Source organism: Cricetulus griseus, chromosome 6 (genome assembly GCF_003668045.3).
Source record: "Cricetulus griseus strain 17A/GY chromosome 6, alternate assembly CriGri-PICRH-1.0, whole genome shotgun sequence".
Lineage (NCBI taxonomy): Eukaryota > Metazoa > Chordata > Mammalia > Rodentia > Cricetidae > Cricetulus > Cricetulus griseus.
Window position 1 is genome coordinate 75,239,141 of NC_048599.1, and position 18,204 is coordinate 75,257,344.

The window sequence follows — 18,204 nt, forward strand, 5'->3', positions numbered from 1 at the left end:
GGAATGCAAATAGACTCTGCAAACAACACAAAGCATAGTATTGCTTGAATCGAAAATGTTGGCGTTTGCTCAGCCTGACTCTGAGGGAGCCTAGTAGAACAAACAACAGGCCTGTGGGGGGCCTTGTGGAATTCCCAGGAGAGCAGGTTCAGGTTGATAAAGAGCCTTGGGCCTGGGCCCCTTGAAGAATCCTAGGACTGTAATGGGGCGGGGACAGAACGACACTAGAGTGACATAAGTCCGCAGAGACCTCTGGCTAGTGGTTTTACGGTCAGGTTGACACCTCCAGGGAGGGCGTGGGGAAGGCGGGGCCCATCGCCTCCTGCTCGGTGAGGGAGAGACTGCGTTGGAGCTTCTCCTTCCGGGGGGATGCTCAGCCCCGCGGGAAAACGCAGAAAAAGGCTCTTGCCGCTTTAAGTGACTCAGGAAGTGAAAGGAGACCGCTGACGGCGAGGGGAAAGTGGAACCGGGGCGGCGCGGGCCCGCGGCGGCCGCGATCTTGCCGGGCAACGGAGGCTGAGCTGCGCAGCGCGGGGGACGACGGGGCGCGGGCAGCCGAGCCGGAAGTGGCGCGTGAGGGACGAGGCGCAGCGCGGCGCGCAGCGGAGAGGCCGAGTGGGCGCCAGGCCCAGCGCTGTCGGCTGGCGGGCCCCAAGGCCTCAGCTGTCCAGGCGGACGCGGCGCGGCCCAGCGGGGCGGGCGGTCAGTCCCCGGGGACGTGGGCCTGCGTGAGGAGGCCCGGCGGTGAAGGCGGAGAGCACTAAGCCGCTAGGCCTCGGCCGCGTCCCTGCAGCCACATGGCCTCCGGAGTGGGCGCGGCCTGCGAGGAGCTGCCTCCCGACGGCACGTGTGACGAGTGCGAGCCAGACGAGGCGCCCGGGGCCGAGGAGGTGTGCCGCGATTGCGGCTTCTGCTACTGCCGCCGCCACGCCGACGCGCACCGCCAGAAGTTCCTCAGCCACCGCCTGGCCGAGTACGTCCATGGCGCCCAGGCCTGGACCCCGCCGGCCCAGGAGGACGACGTGGTCCCCGAAGACGTCGAGGCCAAAGAGGAGCCCGAGGGAGAGGTAGAGAGCGAGGTGGGGGAAGAAGAGAGCGAGTCGGAGGAAGACAGTGGGTCGGAAGAAGAGAGCGAGACTGAAGAAGACAGTGAGGATGAGAGTGATGAGGAGAGTGAAGAAGACAGCGAGGAAGAGATGGAGGATGAGCAGGAAAGTGAGGCGGAGGAAGACAACCAAGAAGGAGAGTCTGAGGCAGAAGGAGAAACTGAGGCAGAAAGCGAATTTGACCCCGAAATAGAGATGGAAGCGGAGCGAGTGGCCAAGAGGAAGTGTCCGGACCATGGGCTGGATTTGAGCACCTATTGCCAGGAAGACAGGCAGCTCATCTGTGTCCTGTGTCCAGTCATTGGGGCTCACCGGGGCCACCAGCTGTCCACGCTAGATGAGGCCTTCGAAGAACTGAGAGTGAGTATTGGGCATTCAGAACATGTGTCTAAGGGGACGAGGACCCCTGTTTCAACTCATGGTAGCTGTGACCATATTCATTTTCATGTCTCTTGTTGGGAGCAGTGCCTACTCTACCATTTTGGTTAAAATTGTCAAGTTGTCAATTCTCATCTGAAACAAGTACACAGAAAATCTTGGGTATAATTTCTGAAAATTTGCAAATCACTTCTCCCTGGATCCCAGATAGAGCATTCCTTGAGAATTTTGACACCATTTAGGCCAGTTTTCACATCATCACCATTGTTAGGATCAGTGTTTTGACTTAGGGCTCTTGATGTGGCAACCCTGCCTACCTGAAAAAATGAGAAACCATGATTCTTGACAAAACCAAGTGGTGATATAGACAATGACTTGCTGTGTGCCCCGAGTTGGCCTAGGTTCTTTGCTTTTCAGACTTAGTAAGAAGGTGTATAGCTGGAAGGCTAAATTGATGTGTGGAGGGAGGTTTTCATGTCTACTGTCTAGACTTGGATGTATTATCTTGGACCTGTGGTTTTTGTTTTTTGTTTTTTGTTTTTGTTTTTGTCAGCAGTAGACATTTAGTAAGTATTTGTTGGTTCATTTGGGTTGCCTTTTATGTATACAGTGGATAGCTGTGTCAATAAGAGAACAGTTTTTCTGTGTGCTGTATTCACTAAGTAGTGAGAGTTGGTAAATGTCATATTATGGCTTTTGTTTCCCTAAGCAGTCTTACAACCACTGGTCTCAGAATAACTAATGTTTTGACAATGAAAATACTCCGTATTGATATTTCCCTTATTCTTATTTTTATTGTAAAATACACATTCAGAAGTGTACAAAATATGCAGTGTAACAAATAACTACAAAGCAAATACTTGTGAGACTTCCACTCAGATTAGAAATAGTTATTACTGGTAATTGACACTATTCAGACCTGTTTCCTGTGTCTTCTTTTGGTAACCATTTTCCTGACTTTGAGATAATACTTTTTTGTTTATCTTTATGTGTTACAGCATTTGTATGCATTTCTAAACTTGAATTTGACATTATAGTTTTTACATTATTGTGATGCAGTATTTTGAGTTTGATTCATTTTTTTAAAAAATATGTGTGAGATTCATCCATTGACTGGCTGCAATTTATTTTTTTATTGGTATAATGAATTCTATTTTATGGCTATGCCACAAGTTAATATATATACATGAACATTTGACTTGTTTCCAAGTTCTGGAATTTTTTGCTGTTACAACTAATGCAGGTGTAACTTAGTGGTACATGTCTGTAATCCCAGCATTCCAGAGGTGGATGCAGGATGATCAGAGTTCAGTGTCAATCAGTGTCCATAGTGAGTTTGGAAAATCCTGTCACAAAACCAAAAGGACACATCTCCTCAAAAATATAGTGCAAGTGCAAGCATTCTCAGTCATGCCTCCTAATACCCATTTTCCTATATTTAAGTGGAAATAATACCCATTGTTACCACCTGTTTCCCAAGTGGTTCTAATTTGCATAATTATGAAGGTGTTTCCTGTTGCCCTGAATCTTCACCACCACTTGATATTAACAGTATTTTTAGTTTTTCCAAGTCTGGTGATTATGTAACAAATGGTTTCATATTGTGGTTTTAATTGCATTCCTTTGGTTTCTGAGTGTCTTTTGTATTTCCTCTTTTGTGATGTACCATCAGATCAAACAAGTATACTTAGTATTATGTTATCTATCTTTTTTCTCAGTAACTTATGCATATGTATACACATATACATATGCATATGTGGAGAAAGTGGTATTTGAGGCATACTTTGAAAGATGGGAAGGATTGAATAGGTAGGTATGATGTTTGATACATCTTCTCTATGCTGCCATAGCAACAATATATATACACATGGGTGTATATATATTGTTTATTGTTTCTATCCTTTCAGATATCTTCTGTTTGATAGGTTTTCTTTTCCTTTTCTAATATATTAGTAATAGTGTGAAGCATTTCGTACACAGTAGATCTTCAAGTATTTATCAGAAGATGAGAAAGCTGAAGGTAAAGAGGATGGCTTGGTTCCACTTTAGTCTCAAATTGAGAATGGCAGCATCCTTTTGTGCACTTCTTCCTCTTGACTACTTTAATATCAAAATCTGTAGCTGAACTGTTGGGTGGCAACAATGAGCACAGGTACTCAAGGATGTCTCTGAATGGAAGGCAGAGTGTAGTCAAAGAACAAAGCTTTAGTTCTGGTATGTGCGGTAGAGATGAGAAATACAAAAGCCTGGTCCAAGGGAGGCAGGTCCTCAGAGAGAGACAGAGGGGAGAGAGAGGAGAGAGAGAAGAGAGAGAGAGAGAGAGAGAGAGAGAGAGAGAGAGAGAGAGAGAGAGACTGACTCATTATAAGAGTGCAAGACAACATTGTATTAGGGGGAAATAAAACTGATCTAAAAATATATATAGTTTTGCTTTCTTGTGGGTTTGAGTATTTAGAGGAGAGGTGTAAGCAGTTGCTTCTTGGCCTTTTGGCCAAGTGTAGAGAAGAATTACAAACAGAATGACATGCTGTTTAGAGAGTTTAGAGAAAGAAAGTGGTTTTAGCCAGAGGCATGACACCAGGAATGGTTTATTGGAGAAAGTGGTATTTGAGGCATACTTTGAAAGATGGGAAGGATTGAATAGGTAGGTATGATGTTTGATACATCTTCTCTATGCTGCCATAGCAACAATCGCTATGCATTTATTGTAACCCATAATACTGGTTATTATGTCAGTGTTAGGTCTGTTTTCTCTGTGTGATAAACTCTTTAAGTCTAGTAGTATATGTTAGTCTTCACTGTGTTCCAGCACCTAACACAAGGCCTATTGGATAATTGACACACACACAAAATACTTAATCAATGTATGATATGAAGTGTATTAATTTTATCTAATAACAAGGCATCACTAAAGAAGTGATGAGGAGATTGTATTATAGTATATCAGTATTTATGTTGGGAATAACTTCAGCTACATAAAGTGATGGAATAATTTGAAATCCTAAACTGGCAGCAGTTCATACAGGATGGATGCTTATTTCTCCCTCATGTAAATGATGTCTGAATGTAAGCAGTCTAAGATTGAAGGAAGCATGAAGGTTTATCTTGGCTTTTGATAGCTCCTCTCTGTTATTTTTGTTACAAACTGAGATGGCCCCTGAAGTCTAGCCAGGATGTCTTTTTTTGTTGTTTTGTTTTTTTTTTTTGAGAAAGGATTTCTCTGTGTAACAGGCTGGCCTGGAACTTGTTTTGTTGACCAGGCTGGTCTAGAACTCACAGAGATCCACCTGACTCTGCCTTCCAAGCTCTGGTACTAAAGGCATGCACCACCATTGCCTGGTTTAGCCAGCACTTCGAACTTCTAAGATAACAGACATTGCAGTGAAAGATACACCCCTCTATTTTAAGGCATCTCTCCAGAATTCCCACTTAGGTTTCATGAGGCAGAATTCAATCATTTCTCCAAGCTATGGTATGGCAAACTAAAAGGTGACATTTTGTTACCAAGGAAGAATGGTAGAGTGAATATTGAAGTCTTTGTCCTGATTATACTCATAGCCCTAGCTGTGTCATGTTGGGTAATTCAGTCAGCATCTCTGAGTCTTCGTTTCTTAACCTTGCCCGCTACACCCCCCCCCCCTCGGTGCTATGGTAAAGAGAAATAAGTTCATGTATACAGTCTGGAACAGTATGAATGGTCTTATAAGCTCTCAGAAACTGATGGCTCTTATTACTGTAGAAAGCTATCCGAAACTGTCTTTATTCTGAGTCCAGTTCTGGGCAAGTTAGTCTGGCAGCAGTAGATGTTCTTGACACTAAGCTTTCTTTGGTGGAAACTGCTCAGCCCTCTCTCCTTCTGTTCTTTCTGCCTGCTCTAATCTGCTGAGTTGATAGGCTACTGAAAACTTGTCTTCAGAGAAGAGGTTCCTGTATATTTCAGTGTCCTGCTGGTGCCGTATGCATTGGCTACCCAAAACACAACTGCCAGGTCTATTTTAGGTTTACAGGTTTGGCTATTGTTTTCTTTAGATTCTGTTTTATATTCTAACTGTGGGAAATTTTTACAGAAGTCAAGGGGTGATGGGAACAATTTATTCTGTACTTTTGGTAGAAAAAAGCTTTGGTTACTATAGTAGATAGTGATAAAGAGAAGTTTCTATAGATACCCCTATTCCTCTTCTAGGACTTTGGGTCTTTATGAACCTTGGCAAGGTATAAGCTGTGTTGAATTGCAGCTTCTTACTTAAGAATTGTAGAGAGTAAAAATGCTAACATTGTATGGAGATGTAAAATTAAAATGAGGTTAAAGTTTGTTGAATTTTGAAATTCTTCTAGAGATAAAGGAAAAGGCGAGTAATAGCTGCCATTTATTGAGAAGTTTGAATACATTTTGTGTTTTTACACTTGATCCTCACTCTAGCAGGCTGTGTTGCCATGATACCCATTTTACAGAAGTGGAAAGAGATATTTAAAGAGGTTGAATTTGCCAGGCTACTCAGTGTCATTGCAGAATCACAATTTTTACCACAAATAGAATAAGAGTTTATTCCAGAGAGCCAAGTATGAGTGACCACTGCCCAGGAACACAGGTTCAGCTTGCTCTGAACATCTTACTCCAAGAGGGTAACAGTTTCATGAAATGTTGATAGTAACAGAACGAAGAAAGTCAATGAAAGTATCTTAAAAATCCATTGGTGGGAGCATCTGGTCCACAGGTTATAGCTACAGACCTCAGATGCTATTTGATAATATTTTTAGTCTTTGGATTTGTAGAAATTAAAGTTTGTATGTTTCAAAAAAGATCTTGCCTGATAGTCACAAGGGTGCTAGTTCAAATACAGAGATGGGCAATAAGTAGCTATTTACGGGGTTAAAGACAGCACAAAATAATTTGGCTTCAAACTAGCAACATTCTGCTCTCCACAATTACAGGAGTTCTAATGAGTCCATCAGCCTTGTAGAGTATTTAACAGTTGGGGTGATTTTATTGTTGCTATTGGCTACTTATTTTTGTTTGTTTGTTTCTGGGAACTTCAGTTCACAGTAGTAAGTAAAAAAGAAGGATTTGAATTTAGTTCTGACACCCGAACTTCCTATTTCTTTTATTCTGTGTGTATTCTCAGTTATTCTTCCTCTCACTTATGCTTTTTAGATTTCACAGAACCATTTTCCCTGTTGACGGCTGTCTGCAGGGATATACTTCATGCATAAATAAATACTTTCAAACTACTTACCTCCACTCCCAGAAAGATTAACTATTCTGAAGAATAGTTTGTAGTAACAAGTGACTTTCTTAGTTTTCTTTCTACTCAGCAGTTCTTTGTTTATTCTCTGATCCTGAATTGTCTGGGTGTATTCAGTTAGTAACAATCACAATGGCAACAGAATGTGTGGTAAATTCCTATGTGCTATCATCTCTATTGTAAACTTCATACACACTTGTCATTTAATTCTTCCCACAATTTTATGAGGTAAATTAATAAGCTGTATTCGTGTTATTAAATTTAATGGCCCTATGTTTTTTTCTTTTGATTTCTTCATTCATTCAACACATATTTGTTAAAATCCTTTAATTTTCCAGGTAGAAAGTTTATGCTGAAATATTTTAGCTGTCAATTTATATTTATTTCTTCATTTCTTTATTTTTGACTTTTTAAAACAGGTTCTTTTTATGTAGTCCTTGCTGGCCGGGTATTCCATATGTAGTGCAGATTGGTCCTCAAACTTGTAGCAGTCCTCCTGTCTCAGGCTTCCAAGTGCTGAGATTATAGGTGTATGCTGCCATGCATGCCCAATTTAGCTGTCAATTTAAGAATGTAGGAGGAAGCACGGTTTTACAGTATTCTTTTAGGGAGTACCAAAGCAAAGGTTTAAAGCCATCAGCCCTAGAGAGCCTCTCAGGCACCCAAGCAAGTCAGATTGTTATTGTGCATGGTTTACTTCCCATGAGTCACTGAAACTAAAGTGCCCTTTGACAGAAGATAGCACAAGGAAACTATGGGATAATCATAATGAAATACCATAAATTGCCATGAAAATGAATAAACCAGAAGTGTGAATAAATCTCAAAATAATGTTTGAAAAGCAGATAACTAATGTGTTGAATGGTAACTTTTAAAAAAAATCTAGAAAAAAATATTTTCCATATGGAGTATTTTTAGCTGTAGCAAACCTAATAATAAGTAATTCTAAGTCCCTGTTGTCACTGAACTTATTTACATTATATGGACAAAACATACAAAACAAAGTTAAGATATTTTGTTGTTTTTTTTTTTTTCAGGGTTTCTCTGTATTGCTTTGGAGCCTGTACTGGAACTTGCTCTGTAGACCATACTGGCTTTGAACTCACAAAGATCCTCCTGCCTCTGCCTCCCAAGTGCTGGGATTAAAGGCGTGTGCCACCAACACCTGGCTTAATAGGTAATATTTTAAATAATGCTCAATTTTTATGAGCAAACACAGTTGAAAGGGAGATAGAGAATAGGTCGGATGAGAGGAGAGGAAGGCAATTGAAGGCTCTGAAGAGGACCTGGAATAGTGGTCTTGAAACAGGTACATAAAAACTACTTTTGCTAAACAGTCCTGAATCCTCACTTGGGCCCATAGGCATCCAAAAGCAGGATGAAAGTCTGTCATCTGCCTTTATTCTGAGTTGTGGTTGCAGGAGAGAGATAACCTTTTCTTCTTAAGTCAGCTTGACTTTTGAGAAGAACAAAACCTTAAAGGATAGACCATCTAGTAAACCAGTGTTCATGAGGACCAGACTTCACCCTCAGCTATTAACAGATAGCTGGTTTAACAACTTACCAGACTACTTGTAGGACTTAAGCCAAGAAAATTAATAATGGGCAGGACCACACGTTAGCTGGGATAGCTTAATTAAATCTAAAATTCATGTCAATACCCTGAAGACAGTTTTGGGACCAATAAACCCTTAGTTTTGTTCCTCTTCCCAATGTGGCTACATTGAATAAATCTCTTTGTCTGCTTTTCATTTCACTTGTCTCTTTAATTGGTGTATTGGGAATGGGTAGCTCTAATACTGCTTTAACAACTCACTTATAGCTAGAGCCAGTCATGGGAGGATCTGGGGCTATAGTAGTTCAGGTGGAGGGAATGAGTGTAAAGGCCACAGGTAACCATACATGCTGAGGCAGTTAAAAGAATGGCTGGCATATAAGGCATAAGGGCAGGCTTGGGGAGGTGGTGAGGAGTAAAAAGGTCAGGTTACCAAGTAGACCATTATAAAGATTTTGGATTTTCTTCTGAATGGCCTTGTTCTGTTTAGCCAAGGGAATGAGTGATGTGATTTATGTTCTTAAGACTTTACTCAGCTTGCATAGCAGTGTATACCTCAATCTACACATGGGAGGTTGAGGCAGAAGGATGGCAAGCAAGTTCCAACATGGTGAATGAGGCCCTGTCTCAAAAACAAAAACAACAAGAGCAAAACATATGTGAAAAAACCCTAACAAAAGAAAACAAAACTTGACTCAATTACTGTATTGAGAACAGACCTTAGGGTAGCAAGAGTGAGAGTACTGCTATTTGCCCGGTGTTGGGGTAGAAGATGATGAACATACAGGTTTAACAGACACGTTAGAGTTAGGTTTAAAACTGAGGGCCTAGAGATCTGGCTCGGCCGTTAAGAATGCTTACTGCTCTTCTAGAGGACCGGACTTCAGTTCCTAGTGTTAGCTGGCTCACACTCACTTGTAACTCCAGCTCTAGGGGATCCAACACCCTCTTCTGGCCTCTGTAGCACCTGCCCTGGTGTGGCATAAATAGACACATACACAGAGGCACATAAATTAAGAATAAAATCTTTAAAAACAGAAGCAACAATAAAAAAACACTTGGTAATGGATTTCAGATCCAAGAATAATTGTAAGTCTGGGAACTAAAGATGGTTGCCCAGCATGGGAGTAGGTTTCACATTGGAAGTTAAAATACAGAAGATGGCAAAGATTTTTACTTATAGGATGGTGATACTAATTTTTCATTTCTTTTTAACAAAATGCTTAATTATTTTTAAAATAACATGTAGAATAATGGGTTTCATTATGGCATTTCCCCATATTCTTTGTTCTTGTTGATTCTTTTCCTCAGCTCTGCTTCTTTATCCCCTTTCCTTCCTCCTGGTGGTCTCTTTCCTTCCCCCAGTAACCTCCATTCCATTTTCATGACATGTATTCTGTCCCTTCTCCCTTTCCACTCATGGTTCTAGTTTCATGACCTATGCATCTCCTACATAAACTTACATAAAACTTAAATTCTAACTGGGTGGTGGTGGTGTACGCCTTTAATTCCAGCACTTGTGAGGCAGAGGTCAGCCTCATCTACAAAGCGAGTTCCAGGACAGCCACAGTGGTTATACACAGAACCCTGTCTTGCAAAACTAAAAGGAAAAAAATTTAAATTCTAGGATCCACATATAAGAAAACGTGCATTTTCTTTCTGGGTCTAAGTTGTAACTAATATAATTTCTAGTTCCATTCATTTTCCTGCAAATATCATGAGTTCATTTTTCATTATGGATGAATAAAATTCCATTGGTATATGTACCACATTTTATGTACAGAAACATGGATAAAGAGTTATCTATAGGCACAGGGGCAACTTCAGAGGCCATTCCACTGAAGAAAATGTCTTATTGTCACCATTAACTGCTGTTGTTCCTGGGGGTGGGGGTGGAGCTGAGGCCTAGCAAACCCTTTCCCTCTCCACAGTGGAATGTTGATGGGCCAGTCTTGTGTAGACAATGACCACTACTGAGAGTTTTTATGAGTTTAATTGTGTCCAGCATTTCACAATACTTCACCCAGTTCCTTTAGTCTTAGATTCTTTCAGTCTCCTCTTCAACAATGTTCTATAAACCTTGTAGGGGATGTTAGAGATGTCTCACTGAGGGCTGAGCATTCAGCAGTCATTTATTCTTAGGACTTTGACTAGTTATGCCTCTCTGTAGTAACTGTTACCTGCTGAAAAAAGAAGCTTCTCACACCAAAGCTGACAGCAGCACTAACCTATGAGCAAAAGCATAAATATTTATAAAGCAAGTTGACAGGCTGATACCCTTGTGGATGAATCCAAGCAGAAAGGAGTTGGTTACCCCTATAAAAATTATGCTACTGTTACACCTGTGTACACACAACTGCCTGGAACGTCACAGGATCCATAGCTGAGTAAGACTATTAATGACGTTTTACCTATAACAGCCTACATGGAACTTTCTGGCATGAGGAAAGCTAATTAGCATGGAGGAAACTTTCAGCTCAGCTCACATTTGATTTCTCTGTATCCCAAAACCAAAGTATTTGTTATCTTCAATAATACAGTCTTATGTAGTTGTATGGAGAAACCAACAGTAATGACCAATAGACTGTATTGTTTTGAGGGTCTCTGGGACTTCCCTGGCCAATAACTCAGGAAAATGGCCCACCCCTGCAACTGGAATTTTCATTTAATAACTTTATGGTTTCTGGGAGTGGATTTATCTACCCAGCAAGTCCTGTTTTGAAATATTTAAACTTTTGTACATTACAGTCCCTTTTCCCAACCCTCCTCCTCTCATTGGTCCCTTTTGTCCCCTTAGCTTTACTTTTACTTTCAAGTCATACAAAGTTACACACACATACACATACACACATAGACACTCACACCTAAGAACGACAAATAATAGAAAACATGCTATTTAGCATTTTGCCATTATCTTAATTGGTTTAATATGATTATCTCCAGCTGCTGCCATTTTCCTACAAATGCTGTAACTTTATTCTTTTTGTCTGAAAATGTTTTCACTGTGTGTATGCATATATACCATATTTTTCTTTTACATTCCTCTGTTGTTGAGTACCTATACTGGTTCTGTAAATTAGATGTTGTGAATGTTGTTGCATTAAACATTTATGTCTAAGTTTGTATCTCTCCCCTCCCCCAAGACAGGGTTTCTCTGTGTAGTCCTGGCTGTCCTGGAACTTGCTTTGTAGACCAGGCTGGCCTCAAAATTGGACCTGGCTGCCTCTACTTACTGGGATTAAAGGTTTGTATCACCATACCTGCCTCCAGTATCTTTATCTTAAAGTGTGTTTGCTATGTTTTCCTCCGAGTCCTAGAGGAAAGCTCCTAGAGTCTAGGGGCTTCATTCAGCATTTCAGGTCTTATATTAAGGTATTTGATGTGATACCAATTGATTTTTTGTGTAGGAAAGGAAATATACATCTAGTTTCATTCTTCTGCAGGTGGGTGCCCAGTTTTCCCAGGACCATTTTACTAGTATATATCTGACAGTTTTGTGGTTTCTGGTCCTGTGTTCTGTTCTATTGGTCTACATTTCTGTTTTGTACCACAACTATGAAGTTTTTTCACTATGATTTTGTAATATAATCTGAAATCAGATATTGTAATCACTCTAGCATTTTTTTTTCTGTTTAGATTATTTTGCTGTATTTTTTTCTATGTTTGTGAAGAATGCCACATGAATTCTGGTGGGGATTATGTTAAATATGTAGACCACTTTTGGTGATGTCATTATTTCAGCAGTATTAATTCTTCCAATCCTTAAGCATGGGAGGTCTTTCCATTGTCTAGAGTCTTCAGTTTCTTTTCAGTATCTTTAGGTTTTCATTATAGAGGTCTTTTAATACTGTGGTTTGGTTTATTCCCAAGATTTTATTTTGCTTTTAAGCTGTGGTGAATGGGAAATTTTTTCTAATTTGTTCATGGAAAGTTTATTGTTAATATATAGAAAAGTTTCTGATTTATATATACTGCTTCTTTGCTGAAGGTGCCTATTAAGTCTGAAAATTTCCTTGAAGAGTTTTTAGTGTCTTTAAGTATATGATTATATCATCTGCAAATAGACTCTGACTTTTTCCTTTCCTATTTATATCCCCCCCCCCATATTTTGAACCAACCTTGCATCTCTGAGATGAAACCAACTTCATCATGATACATGATCTTCTTAGTGTGTTTTTGAATTTGGTTCTCAAGTATTTTGTTGAGAACTCTAGTCTTTCATAGTTATTATGCCCTTAGATTTTATATCAGGATAATACTGGTTTCAAAAGACAAAGCGTAAAGGTATGAAAAAAAATAGGAAACTAAAAGGAAGAGGTGTTAGAGCAGCCTTTTCCTTTGTTTTCAAAATTGGAAACTGGCATTCTGTGCCTGGGTAGGGAGGGTAAGTGGAACCTGAAGACTTTTGTTTGATAGATGATTTGTGCTAGTCCTGAGCCTGAACAGGAGTTGAGTATGTCTTCACTTTAGTAGCTTCCTAGTGTGTATCAAAGGCTCCTGCTATCCACAGTTAGCTTTGTAGTCTGTGGGGCTGGCATGCTCTTTTTCCTTCTGGAGACTCCCCAGACTCTGTCCCCTAGGGTGGCAAATGTTCTATCTGGTACAGATTCAGGGAATGCATGTCTCCCAAGAGTGTTGGGAGTGGAAGCAGAAACAGCATTGAGATTTGTACACGAAGACTTGTCTCTGTACTTTTAGAACCTAGAAAGCATTAACTGCCCCCACTGTAGGTGCCAAGTAGTAGTCCTTTGGTGCTTCAGAGTTCTTGCCTTTACAATGATTGGCACTGGTGGCTTTAGAGCTTTGATTAGCTGCTAACCTCAGTGTCAGGAATACCTGACCTCAGAATTACTTAGTTGTGTTATTGAAATCTGATGGAAATCAGAGCTTTTTTTCCCAGTGGACTTCATTTCAGTGAGACTCCTGCCCCTGCATGCCTCTGCATCTTAGTATCCAGTTCTTTCTTTCACCTCAACTTCTTTCAGGGCAGTCTTTCACCATAGGCTTTGGAAGTTGAGTTAGGGCTCTCAGACTTGTATCTGTTTCCTTTTCTCAGACCTCCAGGATAGCTCAGTTTAGAACAGTATCTTTCACCCTCTAGATGGTACCTGGGCACTACCCTCCCAGAGTAAATGGGATTGCTGTTTGTTACTGGTTGGCTGCCAAAGGAATCACTGTCTCACCAGAGCTTGCAACTCTGAGAGCTGTGGGCTTGTCCCATGGCTCGGACTGCTGGTGTCATTTTATCAGCCCTGCTAGCTTATCTCTTCACTGAGGCTTCTGCTTCCCCTCTTCCCACAGGGATCTTTGTTTTGAGGCTGGGGTTGTGTTTGGCTCCACTTATTTTTGCTGCACTTTTCAGCTGCTCTATCACTAAATTTGAATTTTTCATGTTCTTCCTCTCTCTGAAATGGAGTGGGTATGTATGTATGTATGTATGTATGAAGTGTGTGTGTGTGTGTGTGTGTGTGTGTGTGTATGTTTGTTTTGTTTGTTTTTTTTCCTTATTCTAACTCTAGTCTTTGATAGGATCATAGGGGGATAGCTTCTAGACCACCATCTTATCTGGTAGTTCTTTCCTGATTTGTTGCTAATTTTAAATGTCACTGTGATGTATAGGACAAAGCCAAAAGCAAAAGGAAACAGCTCTGTAGACTAAAGCTGCACATTTGTAGCATCTGATCTGGTCACCATCTCTATTTAAAGACAGAAAAATTGAAACCCAGATGCTAAGACCGGGCTTTGGTGGCACACGCCTTTAATCCCAGTACTCAGGAGGCAGGGGCAGGTGGATCTCTGTGAGTTTGAGGCCAGACTGGTCTACAGAGTGATTTCCAGGACAGGCTCCAAAGCAATACAGAGAAACCCTGTCTCGAAAAACCAAAAAAGAAAAGAAAAAGAAAAAAAAAAAAAAAGAAAGAAAGAAACCCAGATACTAAATTATTTTCCTAAGCTCACATTGCAACTAGTGGCAGCTAGGAGTAATACTTAGCCTCCTTTCTTTGTGCAGTGCATGTTTCACTAGGAGAGTTAAACTTTTTTTTTTTTCTTTTTAAATCGAAGAGAAGCAACTCTCACTTTTAGAAAAGTGCATATACAGTGGTTTTGAGAATTTTAGGCCACTTGAAATCTATACAGGGACATTGGGTAAAGATCCTCTCATTCCTGCTGGTTCATGTATTTACTGAATAAAAAAATAGGCCCTAGTATTTAAGTTTAGGCAAACTAATGGGAAAGGCATTAGAAGTAGGAGCCCTAGTCTTTCCATTCTTACATCTATCCTTCTCTTTTCCTCTGTCTTATTGCTGTTGTTTTCTTAAAATTAAATCTTGAATATGCTGCTAGTAGTATATTGAACTAAATCTAAAATCTTCCTACTACCAATTACCATGCTCAGTATCAGACCCAGAAATAACTGCTTTTCTTTTATTTTGTATACATGTATTTTCCATAGAAAATATATACTGTGTGAATTATTTTGCATGTTTAAAATCCCTTAGTATATCTAAATCAAGATATATACACATTTATTTTCTTTATCATGTCATATTCCATAATTCTTTAATTTCATAGTTTGCTTATCCATTCAGTATTGGACAATTAGAATATGTAGTTCTTCACTATTGAAAATATCACAAATATTTTTGTGCATGCCCCTATGACATATACCCTTTCTCAAGAGGAAGATGGGAATGTACATGGTCGACATGTGATTTCAGAGTAGCATTTCCACTCTATACATCCAAATCAAGTGACATAGGAATTTTTCCAAAGCCCGTTAGAACTGGCTACTTCAGATTAACAATCCTTTCCAGCCTGATGGGTGAGGAATAATACCTTCATTATGAGTAACTTAGACCATCTTTTGTGTCTTCTGATGTATTTGTCGTGTTTTACCTTTTGTGTTCATATCCTTTGTTCACATTTCTTTTGGGCTTACTGATTTATAGAAATTTCTTAAACGTTTTTCATATATTGTTGAGATTAGTCTCTTCTGTTGTACATGTTATAAATCTTCATTTCCATCTTTCCTGGTTTTGCCATTGATTAGTTTTGTGATTTGGGAAGCCTGATTTAATTTCCAGAACATCCATTTTTATCCACTGTAAAGTGTGAATACATTATCTCTGATATTGTTTCCTGTGAAATGCTTTTGAAGGGGTGTTTAAGCCCTTTGGGCTCCTCATTTGATTTCCACCAGCTATTTTTCTTACCTGCAGCATGAGAATACAGCATTTTTAAAGGTATTGAGGAATACCAAAGCATGTGACAGTGCTTTGGAGCTTTGCCTGAGAGGTGGAAGGCATTTTGTTCTTTAGTTTTACTGTGACTTAACCCTAGGAACTGACTTCTGTAACAATTGATCAGATGCTGAGCACTCTCCTGGTAGAGGGAAGCCATGCATAAAGCAAGGTATGCTCATGCTGACCTGTGTCCTGAAATGCATTATGGGATGGAGGAAACATCTAAGGAAAAGCCCTCTTCTTCCACAGCCGTGTTTGCTTCATAATGACATAGTAGATACTTGTATGGTTAGAATTACCTGCCTTTGTGTCCCCATCCAGTTCTCAGAACAAAGGATTCAGAGGAAACACTGGGGGGCATATAGCAGTGTATGCGTATATGTATGTGTAAAAATCAGTTCTGATTGTTTGACTGCCCTCAACAATGAATAGAAACATGATAACAGCTCTACAAACTGGGAGGACTTATACTCAAATTCCACCCTGAGACACAAACAACCTCCTATCCTCTGCACTGTGTCTTCACGGTTCCTTCTTTTCACCATACCTGTCTCCTTACAGACTGCTTTCCAAGAACTCTGACAGAATGTCTTGAGCCTGCTCCCAGGGCCTGTAGAGCCTGTCTGTATGAAGATGGACCAGGCCATTGATTTCTACCATGTTATATATTTATTCCTAGGTCAAAGGTGTGGCCATAGAGACTGTTTGAGAAGGTGTTTGCAGAGTTTGCATACTCAATTGAACATCTATGCATAGGGCTACCTAGAGTGTGGGGAAGGACTGGGGTGTGGGGAATGCAGAGCTTGTGGGTGGGGGTGAACTTGTACCAGAATCTTCCTTTTGTAGTTTTGCACCAATTCAAAAACTTCTCAGAGACAGATATGCCCGATGGAAATTTTTCTTTTTTCATTTTTTTGGTGGTGGTGGTGGGTGGGTGGTGGTATTAGGGAAGCTTTTAATCATACTCATTTTGAGGCTGAACTTATCAGGCTCAATGTAAAGTCCAGTTAATATTTGAGGATAACTCTGAGTTGGCTAGACAGGTAGTCTGTATGATTTCCTGAAGGGAGACTCTCAGGTGCTGCCCTGTGTCTCCCTGGGTAGGTGATACTTTTGATGCTTTGTAAACAGGAGGAAGGATTCCGCTGGTATAACACATTTTTTAGGAAAAAGCAAAGGATTTCCTCAACTGTTTAAATGAGCAAGGCACAGCTGCCTGCCTACAAAGTGTCAGTCTGCTGCTTAGGGATTCCTTCTTCATTCTTTGTTTTCTGAAGGCTTTTAAGACATAGTTTAGTGCATTCTTTCTGTTTTCCACAGCCAGGGGGAAAGTCATAATCCATCAGGGCTCTTGCTGAATAGTTTAAAATGGGTGCTGACAGCTGAGGGGTGTGTGTGTGTGTGTGTGTGTGTGTGTGTGTGTGTGTGTGTGTGTGTGTGTGTGTGTGTTGTTGGGGGTGGGGGAGAGCTTTCCAGGGACAAGTGACCTGCTTGCTCAACCAAGGAGAATAATTTAGAGAAATGATATCACCAGGCAGGTTTTTTTGTCTGATCATCTTGTAAAAAACAAGATTGTGTCTGGCAACTTAATCCTTTTTTAGGTATTTAAAGTTTCACCCTGCCTGGTACGTGACCTCTAGATTCCTGTTCCCAAGTGTCAGGTATGAGACCACTGAGATTAAAGGCTTAAAGGACTGGAAAAATTGGGAGAATTATAAGCCATCACTTAAAAAATACAAATTGCTAAACTTTAGAACCACAGTTAGGATAGAAATGTGATCTGAGTTGTGTTCAGAGAGCACATCTAAAGCAGATGCTGGGCATTGTCATATAACACCTTTGCTTGTAGTCTTAGGAAGGGAGGAAGGTTAGTGGGAGAAGACAGCATTTATTCTATTTTAATTTATGGGAGGGAATCTGTGGTAGTTTGATGTATCTGGCCTCCATAAACTCATAGGGAGTAGCACTATTCAGAGGTGTGACTTTGTTGGCATTTGTATGGCCTTCTTATTGGAGGAAGTGTGTTATTGTGGTGGTCCGCTTTGAGGTTTGCTATGCTCAAGATACCACCCAGTGTCTCAGTTCACTTCTTATTGCCATCTCATCAAGATGTATTCATCTGACCAGTGTCCTCACCTGGTCTTCTTGGTCTCTCACAAAATATGTTCTTGGGACGGAGTTTCTGAGTTACATCTGGGGCTAGGAGCGTAGTTCATCAGCAGAGCACCTGCCTGTCTGCCTGCACTCCACCATACTACCAGTGACCATGCTCTGTGCCATGATGATAGTGAACTGAACCTCTGAAACTGTAAGCTGCCACTTGAATGAAATGTTTTCCTTTATAAGAATTGCCATGGTCATGGTGTCTCTTCATAGCAATACAAATCCCAACTAAGACAGAGTCTTACAAAGTATTTCCTGTTTGGGAAGAATTGAAGGCTTTGTAGATTTGGAGACTGTCTGTGATTATCTTGAGGCTGATTTTGAGTAAGTGACTTTTGCAGTATTTGTTTATTCTTGTACTTCTTACTTGTCCCTTCTTCCATAAAATAACAATTGTAGTCTTTATACTTGTTTCCTTAGTGGTAAAATAAGTGGTCCTGTCCCGTCTTACAGAATTTCTGAGATAAGGAAATAAATTAGTTCTTGTGACTTTAGATCTTGCTCCATGCATGAAT

At 40.5% G+C, this 18,204-nt stretch overlaps 1 protein-coding gene across 3 annotated transcripts in view; it reads left to right on the top strand.

Annotated features, from left to right (window-relative positions):
- The first annotated feature begins 338 nt into the window (after positions 1 to 338).
- Trim44 (tripartite motif containing 44) overlaps positions 339 to 18,204 on the top strand; it is a 93,447-nt gene continuing 75,581 nt past the window's right edge. The window contains exon 1 of one of the 3 annotated variants that reach the window (XM_027422392.2): positions 339 to 1,466. In XM_027422392.2, coding sequence (XP_027278193.1) covers positions 798 to 1,466 — 669 coding nt within the window. In that variant the 5' untranslated portion in view covers positions 339 to 797. The remainder of the gene's footprint in view (positions 1,467 to 18,204) is intronic. The other 2 variants (XM_035446844.1, XM_027422391.2) reach the window with 2 other exon arrangements.